General features: G+C 37.8%; 2 protein-coding genes across 2 annotated transcripts in view; both read left to right on the top strand.

Moving 5' to 3' along the window:
• Positions 1-2055, top strand: part of UFL1 (UFM1 specific ligase 1) — a 32811-nt gene extending 30756 nt beyond the window's left edge. The window contains exons 18-19 of the mRNA XM_046006398.1: positions 347-527; positions 1129-2055. Coding sequence (XP_045862354.1) covers positions 347-527; positions 1129-1347 — 400 coding nt within the window. The 3' untranslated portion in view covers positions 1348-2055. The remainder of the gene's footprint in view (positions 1-346; positions 528-1128) is intronic.
• Positions 2056-8783: 6728 nt separating this feature from the next.
• The window catches only part of FHL5 (four and a half LIM domains 5), a 43324-nt gene continuing 39242 nt past the window's right edge, over positions 8784-12865 (top strand). Inside the window, exon 1 of the mRNA XM_046006939.1 lies at positions 8784-8973. The gene's annotated coding sequence lies outside the window, so the exon portion shown is untranslated. The remainder of the gene's footprint in view (positions 8974-12865) is intronic.

Here is a 12865-nt window from a genome sequence, read left to right as displayed (position 1 = left end):
TCCCTAATCCCAAGCCTGGGAACTTTATACCACTTTGAGACCTTCTTTACAGGAAATATTACTTATATCAGTGCACTTCTGTTTGATCCCCAGCAACTCAGAATAAAAAGTACACTTTGAGGATCCCAGCTATATCATTTTCTCTGTCGTGTTCTAGTATATTAGTTTATCCACAGCATTTAGGGTTATATGTCTATATTTCACATTTTAAATGTCCCTGAAGATGTTTATGGAACTAGATAATTAAACTAGAGAAGCTAAAAATGAATACAGAAGGGAAGAACTAAAATTGGTGAGAGCTTGTTTAAACATGAGAATGTGTTTTTGTGATTTTATTTTTGTTTAGGCAGATCCTGTTCCAGCATCGACAAGCGCTGGCTGAACAGCTAAAAGTCACAGAAGACCCTGCTCTTATTCTGCACCTCACAGCAGTCCTTCTGTTTCAGTTCTCGACCCACAGTATGCTCCATGCACCTGGAAGATGTGTCCCACAGATCATTGCTTTTCTTAATAGTAAAATTCCAGAGGTATTACATTTTCCACGCACTTGAAACTTTTAAAGCTTTTAGATTCTGAATATTTTGAATGGATAGGTATAAATCATCATGAACAATAAGACACAAAACATATTAATATGACTTCCTGTTCTAAGAATGTGAACAGTGAATCAGAAGATTGATTTTTAAAAACTCAGCATAGCTCAAGAATCTTTTGGGGATTCTGTAAGATCTATGGTAAAAAGAAGTCTTCCATTTCAGCTTACGCAAATTTAACCTGTTCTTCAAGGACCAGTTCCAAAAGTCTTAACCTGCACAAATTCTTCTGAGAAATTTGTCAGCTAAAAGGAATCTGGCTTCTTTGAACTTCCATATCACTTTGACTTAATCTCTAGTTAATAGAATTTAGCTGAGTCAGTTTACATTAAAATGATGCGTACTCATGTTTGATCACCCCTAACCTGTCAACTCCTTGCCAGCAAGGACCTTACTAGTTTGAGCTTTCTACTTACTTGGCCAGTGATTTGTAAAGATGAAGACCTTCACTGTGTATTGGTTGAACAAATCCGGTTTGTTCCATAGAAAATTAAATCATTATTGTTAATCTTTCTTCTCTTTTCTGTTTTCACAGGATCAGCATACTCTTTTGGTAAAGTATCAAGGTTTAGTTGTAAAGCATTTAGTTAGTCAAAATAAGAAGACTGGACAGGGAGATGATCCCTTGAGTGATGAATTAGACAAAGAACAAGAAGATACCACCAACACTACTCGCAAAGAGCTTCAAGAACTTTCTTCATCCATTAAAGACCTTGTTCTCAAGTCCAGGAAATCATCTGTGACAGAAGAGTAATGATCTTGATTTACTTTTGTCATATAGTAAACATTTTTCCCGAAGTTTAAAGTGAGTGGTTACCAAAAAATACTCCCTTCACAACCCTCAATTCCCCCTATAACACCCCCCCACACACAATTCAGTTTAAAGAGGAGTGTCATTGTATTCAGTGTAAATCTTAGAAAAATGTGAAATTTTTGTAAATTGGGTTCAACCATAGAAGACTTCTTTTTCACATTATAATTCTAAAAATTACCATTTCAGGTTTATTTTCTTTTCAGATGCTGAATGAAGAATAAATTTTCTGAAATCTTTCATCCAGAAAAGGACTCATGCATTGTGTTGTTAGATTTCAAGTGGCATTCTTACATTTATATACATATTAGGCAGCACCTTAAAATGTGGTCCTTTTTTTTTTTTTTAAGGAAGAGAAAACCCTTGGGTGTCAGAATAAAATCATGGATTTTAAAATTAATAGTGCTTCAAACCTAAAATACAGAAATTTACAAAAACTTTTTTTATTACTAGGTCCTTGCTCTTATTTCTGGCAGATAGAGGGCCTCCCATATCCCCCACAAGAGTGAACTTTTATGCGGTTGGGGATATCTTTAAAGGTGCAAAATACCAGAGGGGCCCATGCACTGCTGTGGTCTTTTCTAACACAAGATGCTAACAAGTGAGAGAAAAAAGTTCCTTCTTAAGAGGTATAGGTCACATTTTAACATTAGAATAACTAAAAGTGTAATTCAAGTATTTTTCTTTAACCCAGTTTGCATTTCTAAATGTCTTTTTTTTCTATAACAGTAGTCACTCTGGCACCTAATTCTTTGTTATGGGAGGATCCATAAGTGCACTGAAGTCATTAGGACTTTATAGGACTTTTTTTTTTTCCAAAAATGAGAATCCTTATAAGAAAATAGGTATTCTTATTTTCTAAAGATTATTAGTAGTTAAAAGTAACAAATAGTTCCTTGGAGTAATAATTTCAAGCAAGTGAGATTTAAGCAACAATTTATTATACATCAAAAAATTTATTTTGAATAGAATAGTAAGTTAAATCTCAAGTATCAAGAAAGTACTATTTTATGTAATTCCCTGTATGGTACATGTTTCAAAATATCTGAATACAAATATCAGTCTACTTCTAATTCCAAAGTATTAATACTGAGTGAAAGAAATTGATATAATTGCTAACTAAGCATTATTATTAAAGTTGGTAAGAATGTAACATAAATTTTAAAATGTTTTTCCATTGGTAATTTTCTATTAATGTATTTTCATATGGGCAAAGGAAGAAAAATGACAAATCCTCTGTGACCACAAATTTCAGTTAATTTTGTTTATTCAGTTTTCAAAATACTGAACACCCAGTCTAATGTTTTATTCAGTCTTCAAGAACCTTCTCAATTATGTTTAGCAGATACCAAAGTAATCCACATTTGTGTCAAACTAGATCATAGACAATGGAGCAAATAAAATCATTCTGACTTTATTAATTTGTGGGAATAAAAATAGGAGAAACAACCAAGCAAATAAAAAGAAAACCATTCTGTCCTGTTCACATTCATTTTTTTTCATTCATCAAAATGGTTCATATTTTTCCACAGTAAATAAGAGTTTTTATTGTTATTGAAAAAAATCCAGCTGATTTTGTATGTAAAATTCTAATTTCGATAAAATAAAAATTCTTAAATGGTTATCTACTATGATCTTTGTAGGCAAATTTAAGGATGTTATTAAAAATAAAGTTCTGTTTCTATTAAATTTTGTGGTACTTTGAAGCTTTCATTATTTTAATTACTAGAATGCTTTGTGTGTGTGTTATATGTAGTGTATTTACGTTTTGAAATTCTGATACTGAACATTTTTCAAACTTTTTATTAAATTTTTCTTAGCAAAAATAGTTCCATAGTCCTCAGTATCTCGTTCCTTAAATGTTTACCATTCATGAACCATTTCACCTTAGTAAATCATTTTCAGTTAGCTGAATTTCAGGAAATGTGCAGCTGTACTCTCATATCTGCTACTTCCTACTGTCGCAGGTACAGCAGAGATACTTGAATAATGTGTTCATGTCTCTGTCTCCAGACCATGTGTTTCTGAAGAGTCAAGGGAAACCCACTTCTGGTCATCAGAAGAATTCAATGAACAGTGGCATATCTTATCAAAATCAGTGAATTTTCAGAAAAGACATTAATACGGGATCAGAGTAATAAGTGTAGAAGTTGCTTAAACTGAATATAGAACCATCTTGAACTCTTAGAGAATATATTTTAGTCAGAACATAAAGCACCAAGGATGAGGTCAAAGTGCAACTGTGATAGTACAGTGTATAGGTTGAGAAGGAGCAGTTCATTCCTTCCCCAGAAACACTACTCAACCCAGGGCCAAATGGGACTTTATTTCTATCAAGGACTAGCATGTGAGTTGGGTAGAGGCTGGGATCAATGGAAGGTTTGCTTTCTTTGACTAATACCAATGAAGACTACCCCAGTGTATATGAAATGAAAAAAGAGATGAAGAAAAGAGGTGAAAGAAACACATAGATAAACTCCTCTGGGATGTATATTTTCCACAGAAATCTGGGACCACTAAGAAAGTGGCCATTAAAATGGCCTAAGGATTCACACAAGTTGTTCTACCTTAAAGACCACACTAAATAGATAGAACCCAAGAGAGACAGACTCCAAACCATTGAAAAAAGAAACCTTGACGTTCAGGCTTTCAGAAATACAGTGTTTATTTCATTTACATCACCAAACAAGAAGGAATAATTACTTTGGACATGTATTAAATTTCTATAAGTTCCCAGTGTTATGTTTTATTTGTTTTACCAGCCTTGCCTCTATTTGTACCTCTATTTCCCTTCAATGATTAGTAGCAAAACTTAACCTTGATGTGTGTTTAAAGAACAGGAAGGAAGGGATTATGTCGTGTGATAGAAGAAAGGGAGATGTGGTGAATTTAAATCCTTGGCGCAACAATCTCCTGGATACGGGTATGACTGCCAAGTACTAGAAGTACCAATGTATATCTTAAAAATACACCTTGTTTTCGAGGAGATGGCAAGAATCAACAACTGTAGTTCAATATAGCGTTTTGAGAGAAATAAGCAGAGGGTGATGTGGGGGAAGAAATGAAAGTCAACTGTCTTTGAGAGCGAGAGGGAACTAAACAGACTAGAGATCACCTCCTGAACTAGGTCCTGAAAGAAAAGGAGGACTAGCTTTGGGAAAATAGGGGAAGGAAAAGCAGGCAGGCATTTCTGGGACAGAAGAGATCTAGAAGTACTAAAACATGAACTAACATGAAATAGACATTTCGGAAACCCTAAGTATGAGAAATATGAAAAATGGTCTGGGGAAGTAGGGTAAGAGGAAGCTGAAGAGACCAGAGAGAGATCCTGAAATTCCTTATATGTACACTAAGCGAGAAAGTTTAGCCATTTTCCTGAAAATAAGGGAAACATTTTTGAGATTTAATTAAGCAGGAAAGTAAGGTAATTAGATCTGTCTTTCAGAAAGACCACCCATTCTGAGAGGCAGTTTGACAACTTACCAAAATCCTTTAAAATACAGTATTTGTGAAATCAGTGCCTCTTCTATCTGAAAAGTAAAATGGGGTCTTAGTATGTAGGAGTCTTTTTCCCAGCCTGTAGTCAAAGAGGAGCATGGACAACCTGTCTTACACAGAAAGGAGGTGGTCTTCTTGGCTTTGAAATATTCTTGCTTATTCAGATGACAGTCCACTAAAACGAAACCAAACAAACAAACAAAAACACCTTACTCTGACTAGTCAAGCTAAGACAAAGTTCCCAAAGGTTTTCTCTTATACTTCTTGTCATTCAATGTGAAGAAGAAAAAGTGCCTGGTCAAATTGCTTTCCTACTGAGCTTGTCTACTCACCTAAAACGTACCTGTACCTTAACTCTATCACGTAGACTTACAGATCTATACAGAGTATAGAATTCATAGTGGTTTAAATAGTATCTAATGAACGTAAATGAACAAAATGAGTGTTCTGTATTTTTCTCCTTTCTTACTGATATCTAAGTCCTTGTGATTCATACATTATAAACGCTCAGGGTAAGTTTTCCTGTTGAAGAGAACAAATCAGAGAGAGAGAAGTGCACTATTCCACAATATATTTCATGTGCTTCATTATTTTGCAGCCTTAATTCATAACCACTTTAAAATGTTTGATTTGGAAGATCATTCACAGTATATTAAGTAGAAAAGGATGCAGAACTATATATATAATGTGGCCTTGGTTTTCTAATTAAATATACTGTATAAACATTTGCATAAGTACATTTACATAAACATTTCCTTGTATAGTTCTATGCATGCATACAAAATGTTCTAAAGATTTGGATTGCGACTCTCTTAGATTGCAAGTCATTTTAAATTTTCCTTATTTGTTTCAAATCTTAATCCAGGTTTTCTGCAAGAAGCATGTATTTTATAATTTGATAAACTGATAAAAATATTGTTTTACAGTGATGTAGAGAAATGACAGGAGGGGATACCGACCATTTTAAGACTGATACAGTAATCCAAGGGAGAAAAGTGAACACCAGAATGCAGGGATGATGACAAATTTGAGGGGGAGATTTAACGAAGTAGAACCAGCAGAAGTTGGGGATGGGAATAAATAATGGGGCTGGTGCAGAATAAGGGAGAACGGTCTAAGGTGACGGCTTGGATGATTGTGTCATGCCCTGAGGAGGAACTCCAGTAGTCTAGCAGGTTTGGAGTGGGGAGAAGATGAGATGACTTATTAGGGACTTTTCAGTTTGAGGTGCATGAGGACCTGTAGACAAAGACAGCCAACTGCCAACAGGAGACAGGTCTGGAACCTTAGAGAGAGAGAACAAGTGAGAACACAGGTTTGGGAGTCATATAATCGCTAATGGTTTCCATCAGGAGTGCCATGGAGAGCGCGCAGAGAAGCCTGCTGACCTGAGGAGGAAGCTCTAGGGAGGGTGAGATGAATAAAGGGAGAGGAGGCTGAGGATGGTAAGAACAAGGAGGAAATCAGGAGCGCGTAACTTAGGAAAACCAAGGGAAAATTCAGAAAGAAATAGGGCCAAAGATGAGAAATTTGAGGTAAGGTTAAAGACAGCACCCTTTAAAGTGCTCATTAAGACCTTTTACGAACGTAAGCTATTTTGGTGGAGTGGTTCAAGGAGAAGACTTAATGCAACAGTCTGAGGAGGAACCAGAAGGATCAGAAGTTTTGTTTTTTGTTTTTTAAAGATTTTATTTATTTGACAGACAGAGATCACAAGCAGGCAGAGAGGCAGGCAGAGAGAGAGGGGGAAGCAGGCTCCCTGCTGAGCAGAGAACTCAATGCAGGGCTCAATCCCAGGACCCTGGGATCATGACCTGAGCCAAAGGCAGAGGCTTTAACCCACTGAGCCACCCAGGCGCCCCAGGATCAGAAGTTTTATCAGTGAATGTAGACCACCCTCTCGGGAAGCATAGGAGTAAACAAAGATGATGGCCCCATAATTAGGTGGGAACATATGCAATTTTATATCTCCAAGACTCTACTTCCTCACCCTGAAAAGGACAAAATAATTCCTGGCTAGCAACAGTATCATGAGGGTTAAAATCTATTTCTAGTTGAATGTATTTGTGTTCTCTCACTGAATCGATTTGTTGTCGCTGCTCGCATGGTTTCTTTTTATTTTTTTTCATGTTTTCATTTTCATATCTTAATCATCAAATTCAAGTGAATAGCAATGCACACACTTGACTGGCTTTGCATTTCCCTAACTCAAGTTTTTTTGTTGTATCTACCTGAGTTCGATCTCAGAGAATATTAGTATGTAATTTTGTTAGCACTCAGAACAAGAACAGCTTTTGTCTGGGAATAAATGGGGTGAAGGCAGAACACTGCTCCTCTCACCCCACCTTATAAAACAAAGAGACAGCCTCAAGTAGAGATCCTAGGAACAAACATTATTTGCTTTATGAATCAAATTGACCCACGGAAAATTCCTGTCCTGGATTAGTTCAATATTCAAACATTTCTTTAGATTCAACTCTTGAAATCTCTATCCACTTTTTTTTTTTTTAAGATTTATTTATTGGTCAGAGAGAGAGAGAGAGGGGTGCAGAGAGAGTGCACAGGCAACACAAGCAAGGGGAGCAGCAGGCAGAGGGAGAAGCAGGCTCCCTGCTGAGCAAGGATACCTGTGCTGGGCTTGATCTTGAGGTCATGACCTGAGCCAAAGTCAGGAGCTTAACCGAGTGAGCCACCCAGGGATCCCAATCCACTTTTCCTCATTTTTTTTTTTTTTTCTTTGAGATCAGGAACACGACAAGGATGCCCACTCTCACCACTCTTGTTCAACATAGTATTAGAAGTTCTAGCAACGGCAATCAGACAACAAAGAGAAATAAAAGGTATCCAAATTGGCAAGGAAGAAGTCAAACTCTCTCTCTTCGCAGATGACATGATTCTTTATATGGAAAACCCCAAAGACTCCACCCCCAAACTACTAGAACTCATACAGCAATTCAGTAACGTGGCAGGATACAAAGTCAATGTACAGAAATCAGTGGCTTTCTTATACACTAACAATGAAAATACAGAAAGGGAAATTAGAGAATCGATTCCATTTACTATAGCACCAAGAACCATAAGATACCTGGGCATAAACCTAACCAAAGAAGTAAAGGACCTGTACTCGAGGAACTACAGAACACTCATGAAAGAAATTGAAGAAGACACTTTTCCTCATTTTTTAATCAAAGATTTCAAAAGACCAGACAAGTCTCTGTTTAAATGAAGTCACACAGCCATGCCGTGACATAATAATTGTTGCCAACTCATAGGGCAATAGGTAAAAGCAGGGAATGGTGAGTCCACAGCGAGGTTCAGGAAGCAGGTAACTACCTACAGTTATTCTACTCAAATCCAAGGCTCTAAGTTCTTAAATTTCCTAAGAATGCGGTGATAGAGGCCATACCCCAAGGTTTATCTCTCAAGCAACAAAAAATTCTGCAGGTAAGAACATGGGGCCTCATCTCTTTCCAGATAGTTCAACAGAAAAGCTCTGTAATGCAACCATTTATAACCTAAAAGATAGGTTCAGAGAGTCATCAGAAAACAAGACAAAACAAAATTTAAAAAAAAAAAATATTAATCAAGGAAAAAGAAAATACATCATCCTTTTGGAAATTTTTAAAAATTTAAATATGCCCTTAATTTAGCCTAAGCAGTGGAAATTTCTTGCGTATGTATGTGAGTTGTCTGTGTATACACTTGTATTTTAAACTTTTGGGGGCTTATCCAGATATTCCAAGTACTAATTTTGGCAGGATTTCCCTTTAAGGATATCCTGCAGAGAATTTGTTCCTCACAATGCGACGTAAAAATTGACAGGGAGTGCTTTTTCAGCCCAGTAGGAGTCAGCTATGTGCACATCACAAGACTTGGAGGAAACCAACTCACTCTCCTATTTCCTTCTACAAAGCTGAAAAAGCTCCAGTGGGGAGGGACCCTCAGATAGCTCTGGTGGTCCATTCTGTTCCTTTTGGAGTTGACGTTTGAAAGTGTTGGAGGACAAAATCATCATCATATATTCTCCTCTCATACTCTTTAAATCACAGGAAAAGTCAGCCTTGAGAAAAAGTAAGTTTTGTTTTCTTTTCCATAATATTTCCTTTGTAGTTTTTTTATGTGGTATTTCGGCTTTAGTTTTGTTTTTTTTTTTTTTTTAAGTATGAGAGAGTCATAAAGTTTCTAGTGACTGCTTATGAGAAAATTCTTACTTGGCAAGTAAGTGCGTATCTTGAAGTTTCTTAGAAACTCTTCAAAAGCCAGTTGAGCCAAGAGTTGTCAAATTTTATAAGATGAGCTTTTCAGATGTCTCGTTTCAATAACATGCATGCGGCGGTTACACAGCGGTCAGAGAACACTTCCGAGTTGTTGCCTCTGTTCTGAAAGTGTCTTTATATATGGGGGCATGTATAGTTTTGTTGCCGTGCAAAGGAGGTGGCAGGATTCTGGGGATTTACTTGGCTTCACTTATTTGAATGACTAACTTTATTACTGTGGTTATTTTATGGCTGGGTTTATACATCCAGAGCACAATTCAAAGTCATTTGCAGATTTTAAATGTTAGTGAGATTCCTTCTATTTTCAAGAAAAATCTGCCTATTTTCCAGATGCAGGCTTAAACACCATTCCTAAAGTGAGGTTTTCGAAGATCGAACTGAAATGTCTGTGTGTCTGGCCCACACAAATATACAATCTAGTACAGGAATCGAAAGCATTGTGTCCTGAAGCAAACCGTTACTGCAGCAAAAGCATGCATCCCTCACGTGTTTACGTTTTTCACCAGCATATAGTCAGACTCCCTTCGGAGTCTGTCCGCCATTTGAAAAACCAAATGTAATCCCTCAGCTGTCAGTCTGGGTTTCAGAAAGGTGGAAACTAAAAAGAATCATTAATAAAACGTGTAATCCTGATAAATAAAATGTAAGAAAATCCTCAAGTCACTTCAGCTGTCATTTCACATCCGTCATGTATAAATTCTAGCGTTTCCATTAGCAAAGGCTATAGATGAATATTTAACACAAACACTGCAAAAATGTTCCATACACGGTATTTCTTACCATATTTGTTATGATATATGCCTGAAGCCATACTCCGAATCATTTGATGGGGAAGGTAAACACCCACGTCTATTTTCCACACTTGCTCTATTGATTTCCACACGTTATCATTAGTTGCCAGTTCTGAGTCTGTTCTACCTAACCAAGAGGGGCACATTTGCTTCCTAATGTCACATCGCCTCACTGACAAGTTTACCTCTTATTTTTATTATACTTGCCAACAACGTTTTGAATAAAGGTAGGTAGATTAATTTGCGTTCCTTAGGCAAGCTTAGTAACTTTCTACTGTAATATTGAAAATAAATGTTCATCTAGAACACGTTGGAAAAGCTCTGATTTGTTTTTTATGTTTTCAATCTAGGAAACATGATTTCTTTAGAATTGAAAACCAAATCCTTGGGTTCGCATGGGGAGTTCTGAGTCAGATATCAGTTCAACAAACTTGTATTTCTGTGCTCTTGTAATTGTCTTTTTCCTCTGTGATTGTCATAATTTTTCTTGGTTACCTTTTGATGCCCTGGAAATGATCAGCTTGGGCATTTATTTGTCTCCACAGATTACAGGCGCCCTTAAGAATCTGACAGAATCAGGGGTGCCTGGGTGGCTCAGTGGGTTGAGCCTCTGCCTTCGGCTCAGATCATGATCCCAGGGTCCTGGGATTGAGCCCCGCATCGGGTTCTCTGTTCAGCGGGGAGCCTGCTTTCCCTCCTCTCTCTGCCTGCCTCTCTGCCTACTTGTGATCTCTCTCCCTCTGTCAAAAATAAGTAAATAAAATCTTAAAAAAAAAAAAAAAAGAATCTGACAGAATCAGTGTACTCTCTTCTAAAAACAAACAAAAAAGGCCTATTGCAAATAGATTTTTCAGTGACATTTCCGGGATTGACAGACCCCTGAAATCTGTCCTTGAGTATTCTTGGAGGTCCTGATTATGAACCACTGTTTTCCGTGAAGCCAGAAACCTCAGATTTAGGCATACCTTAGTGCCAGTGGGTTCACCAAAATCTTCAGAAGTCTTAAGGTGGAAGGAAGAACACTTAAACTGTCTCTTTAAACTGTCCTCACCTGAAGATAGGTAAGGCAAAGGCCAGGATTTTAGTTTAAGGGTTAATTTTTAAAGCAGGTGCTTAGTTAATTCATGGCCATACCTGTCCTGGACAGCGGGTCATGCAAATAAAAGCGGAGTATTCAAATAGCAGAACAGATCCTTTTGTGGAGAACAAGGCTGAGGATGGAAGGGGAATAGGATTAACCCACTGAGTACCCCAGAATGTGGAATTGGTGACTGTGGGGATGTCCTCCTCTTTCTCCGACCATCCTCCTAAATCTCCATACCTACCTATCGGTACATTAGAACCTAAAAGGGAAGAGCCAAACCAGTGCCCTAATGGGGCATACCTTACCCTTCAGGGCTCACCGTCTTCAACCTTCCCTTCTAGATTGGCTCCCTCCATCAGCACTTAAACATGCTCAAATTTTCCATCTTAAAATGCCTCTCCTTCATGACTGAGCTCTTACACTTCCCCCTCTCCCGCAGCTTCATAGATCAAGCTCCGGAAAATTTGTCTACACTCTATTAATCTCTACTTCCTGAGTCTCACTTCTCAATCTATTGAAGTCTGGCTTTCGTCCTCACCAGTTTTCCCCAGTTCTCATGAAGGTTATCAATCACTAGCGTATTGTTAAATCCAGCAGACATTTCTCATTGTCTAGGCAGTGTCTTAAATCAATTTCACCCTCTTCTCCACTTTCCCCATCTTGAGACACTCTTTACCCAGAGCTTCCATGATACCAAACTCATGGTTCTCTCCCACTAAGACCACTCTTCTTGGTCTGTTTTGCAGGTTCCCCTTCTTCTCCCTGTATGCTGGACTCCTTTTCTCTTCCTGGGCGATTTCACTGCTTCAGTTATCATCCGTTCTATAGGCAAATCCAAAAATCTAGATCTGAGATATCTTTTCTGAGCTATAGACTTACGTGTTCAACTGTCTGCTGAAAACAGAACTGAGTAGAGCAGGCTTGGGGCCTGGTGAGTAAAATGGGGAAGGAGGGAGGGACATCAGGAACAACGAGGACTTTCTCTAAGACACCTTCCAATATGCCCAAGTAATTTATATGGTTTCTCTGTCATTTATATGGTTTCCAGTGCTCTCTTTAGTCCTGGCTAAACAACTCTACTTGGATACCCCAAAGTCTCAAATCTCATGATTTAATCTAAAAGTAAATTCATCATTTCCCTCTCCTGCTCCCCACCCTACTTCCCTAAAGTATACTCTTACATGGTAAACAATACCATAAAGAAACCAGTTGCCCAAGCCAGAAATTTGGGGGAACTCCTCCCTCCCTCAATTCATGTATCTTTGGAGACCCAAAGAATCTCCAAGTTCATTCATTCACCTATGCCTCTCCTCTGACACTACCACCACACTACTTGAGGCTGCCATCTTCTTTTACTCGGCAGCCCTTTCACTGGTCTCCCTGCCTTCAGAATTGTCCTCTTCTACTACATTCTTCAGAATTCCTTCAGAATTCCTTCAGAATTGTCCTCTTCTACTACATTCTCCATACTGAAGCCAGAACTACTGACCTAAAACAATTGGTCTAAAAACACATTTAATTCTGCCAACCTCTTTCTTCACACGTTTCCCTAATACTCCACTGACCTTAAGATAATGTCCAGATTCCTTCTCAAGGTTAAAGAGAAACAATAGAGTCTAGGGGATTACAGCAGATCTCTTCAAACATTAAGGTGCTCGGGTAGGACCTGGTCTTTGTTAAAATGCAGATTCTGGTTCTGTAGGTCTGGATCGATGCCTGAATTTTTACATGTCTAACAAGATTTCCAGGTGAAGCTAATGATACTCGTTGAAGGACCATGCTTCTCATGCTAGATTGGCTGGAGCTCAAGT

This window comes from Meles meles, chromosome 5, assembly GCF_922984935.1.
Source record: "Meles meles chromosome 5, mMelMel3.1 paternal haplotype, whole genome shotgun sequence".
In the NCBI taxonomy this organism is placed as follows: Eukaryota; Metazoa; Chordata; class Mammalia; order Carnivora; family Mustelidae; genus Meles; species Meles meles.
Note: the sequence above shows the minus strand (reverse complement) of the source record. Positions and strands in the feature narration are given on the sequence as shown.